This window comes from Pundamilia nyererei, unplaced genomic scaffold (genome assembly GCF_000239375.1).
Source record: "Pundamilia nyererei isolate P.nyererei 1_Seehausen unplaced genomic scaffold, PunNye1.0 scaffold00034, whole genome shotgun sequence".
Classification (NCBI taxonomy): domain Eukaryota; kingdom Metazoa; phylum Chordata; class Actinopteri; order Cichliformes; family Cichlidae; genus Pundamilia; species Pundamilia nyererei.
Window position 1 is genome coordinate 678,237 of NW_005187435.1, and position 2,042 is coordinate 680,278.

Below are 2,042 nucleotides of genomic sequence, written 5' to 3' on the forward strand. Positions count from 1 at the left end.
CACAATAAAATGTCATCATCAGAAACATAAGAGGTGGAAACATGGCACTGAAATCTATGGAAGGATTCAATTAGATATAAATAAATAGTTCTGAGACTTGCTTCTTGTAGGACTTTGGTCGAGCATATAAATGATATTAAACTTCAGACAAGGTAAAGTGCTGCAGAGGGGGCAGCCTCACCATGCTGAGAGCATAGCTTCTTCGCCAGTGCTTCATGGTCAGACATCGATGTGAGGATGGACACACACTGTGAAACTGTCTGGAACCGGCTGTCCACTGACACACACGTACACACCACCGGCATCACACACTCTAACCTGTGAGACGGAGGAATGATGCACACATGACTAACAGAGATTCATACATTTCTAGGTTTACACATATTGAGGCCTATATAAAAATCTTGAACATGGTTACGCACATCTAAAAATGAAGAAATTCATCATAAGCATCTTTCACATAAAATGAATAAACTATAGAAAACAAACACAAACTAGAAATTGCAGCTCTGAATCTCTTTTTGATTAAACTATAATTTTGGACTCTTGGACCCCTGTTGGTTTGGATGTTCCACAGACAGGATTTTTGAAGTTAATATCACAATGAAAAACTGATATTACCAGTAAAATTCACATTGTTGAAACTGTCAGGAGTCATGTTGTTAAGAAATGCATTTAATGATTTATGCTGAATAATTATCATCATTACTTTCCAGCACCTTCATCCAGGTCTTGAATGAGTTGTTGTGATTTCAGACTTGGTATGAAATGATAAAAGGAAAATGAAATTCCTGACACCATCTGGAGTTTTCCAGTTTAAAAGCTGGCCCCTGTGCAGAATAACTGTGGGATGAGTGTCACCATTTTCCAGAAACGTCTACAACTGATGGTAATGAAGTTTATATTTACATTTCATCACATTTCTACTTTAAGTAAGATGACCGCATTGACCATGAATCACCGCAGGTAGTTTACACTAAGATGTTACGCAAGTACTGTGAGCTAGTGGAAATTCAAACAACCCTATCACTCATCACTCCTCTGCCTGCAGCAGTATTCCACGCAACTGCAGCTGTATCATATTCATGTGTATGTATAATCCTGCAGACTCTGCACAATATATAGAAGCATTATCAAGCATTATCAAGCATTAAAATGGGGTTTCTGGTCACTTTATCTCTTCTTTGCAGTACTGACAAACTTGAGAAACATAAACATAGTCTTTTCTTTGTTTCTTTTTCTCTTTATGTTTTCTTCAAAATCATGAAGAAGTCCTCTAAAAGACAAAAGCAACCATCATGGGATCTGCGCATGTCTATACCAAGTAAATAACAGGCGAAGTTTCACTTCCACATTACTTTTTAATATTATATTATTTAATGAATTGCTTACATTCTTATTCACCAAGTCTTTTGGTTTCCATATTGCTAAACTATACTAAACAAATGTGTTGCCACAGAATAAGATCTCTTAACCATCAGATTTCAATTAAAAATTTTGTGTACCTGTCAACATGTTTGTCTGGCGTTCTCTCAATTAAGACACACAGAGTCTTCATGGCATTGAGGGAAATCGCCTCAATCTGTGGGCTGCTTCCACCGGGCCACGGATCACACAACCGCAGCAGTGACTGTAACAAAGTGTTCTGAGAGCAGAGGTCCACTCCATCCGCCTAAAACAAGAGCGAAGATGAAATTACATCATATAAATCTTATTCTCTGTTCTGGTCAAGACAATGAGGGAAAGTTAATAATGTTTAATATAGCACAACAAAGTGAATAGTAATTCCCTCAGTACCTTACGGTCGATGGCTCTGCTCTGACTCTCCTTTGACAACACAGCCTCCACCACCTGAGGACCACGTAAAATGTCATTACTGCACAACTGAACAGCATTACAATTCATTTGGATAACACTTTACTGATAAAGGTGTGCTATGTTTTTTTTAAAGTCTGAAAAATATTGCAGCAGTCGTCTGAAACTTTATTATTTTTCTGGTATTGTTCTGTTATGCACATAATGTCACAGTAATGCATATAGTT

At 37.5% G+C, this 2,042-nt stretch overlaps 1 protein-coding gene across 1 annotated transcript in view; it reads right to left on the reverse strand.

The window, feature by feature from the left end:
- atrip (ATR interacting protein) overlaps positions 1-2,042 on the reverse strand; it is a 17,323-nt gene that overhangs the window by 6,044 nt on the left and 9,237 nt on the right. Inside the window, 3 exon segments of the mRNA XM_013910017.1 lie at positions 20-318; positions 1,506-1,672; positions 1,798-1,851. Coding sequence (XP_013765471.1) covers positions 20-318; positions 1,506-1,672; positions 1,798-1,851 — 520 coding nt within the window.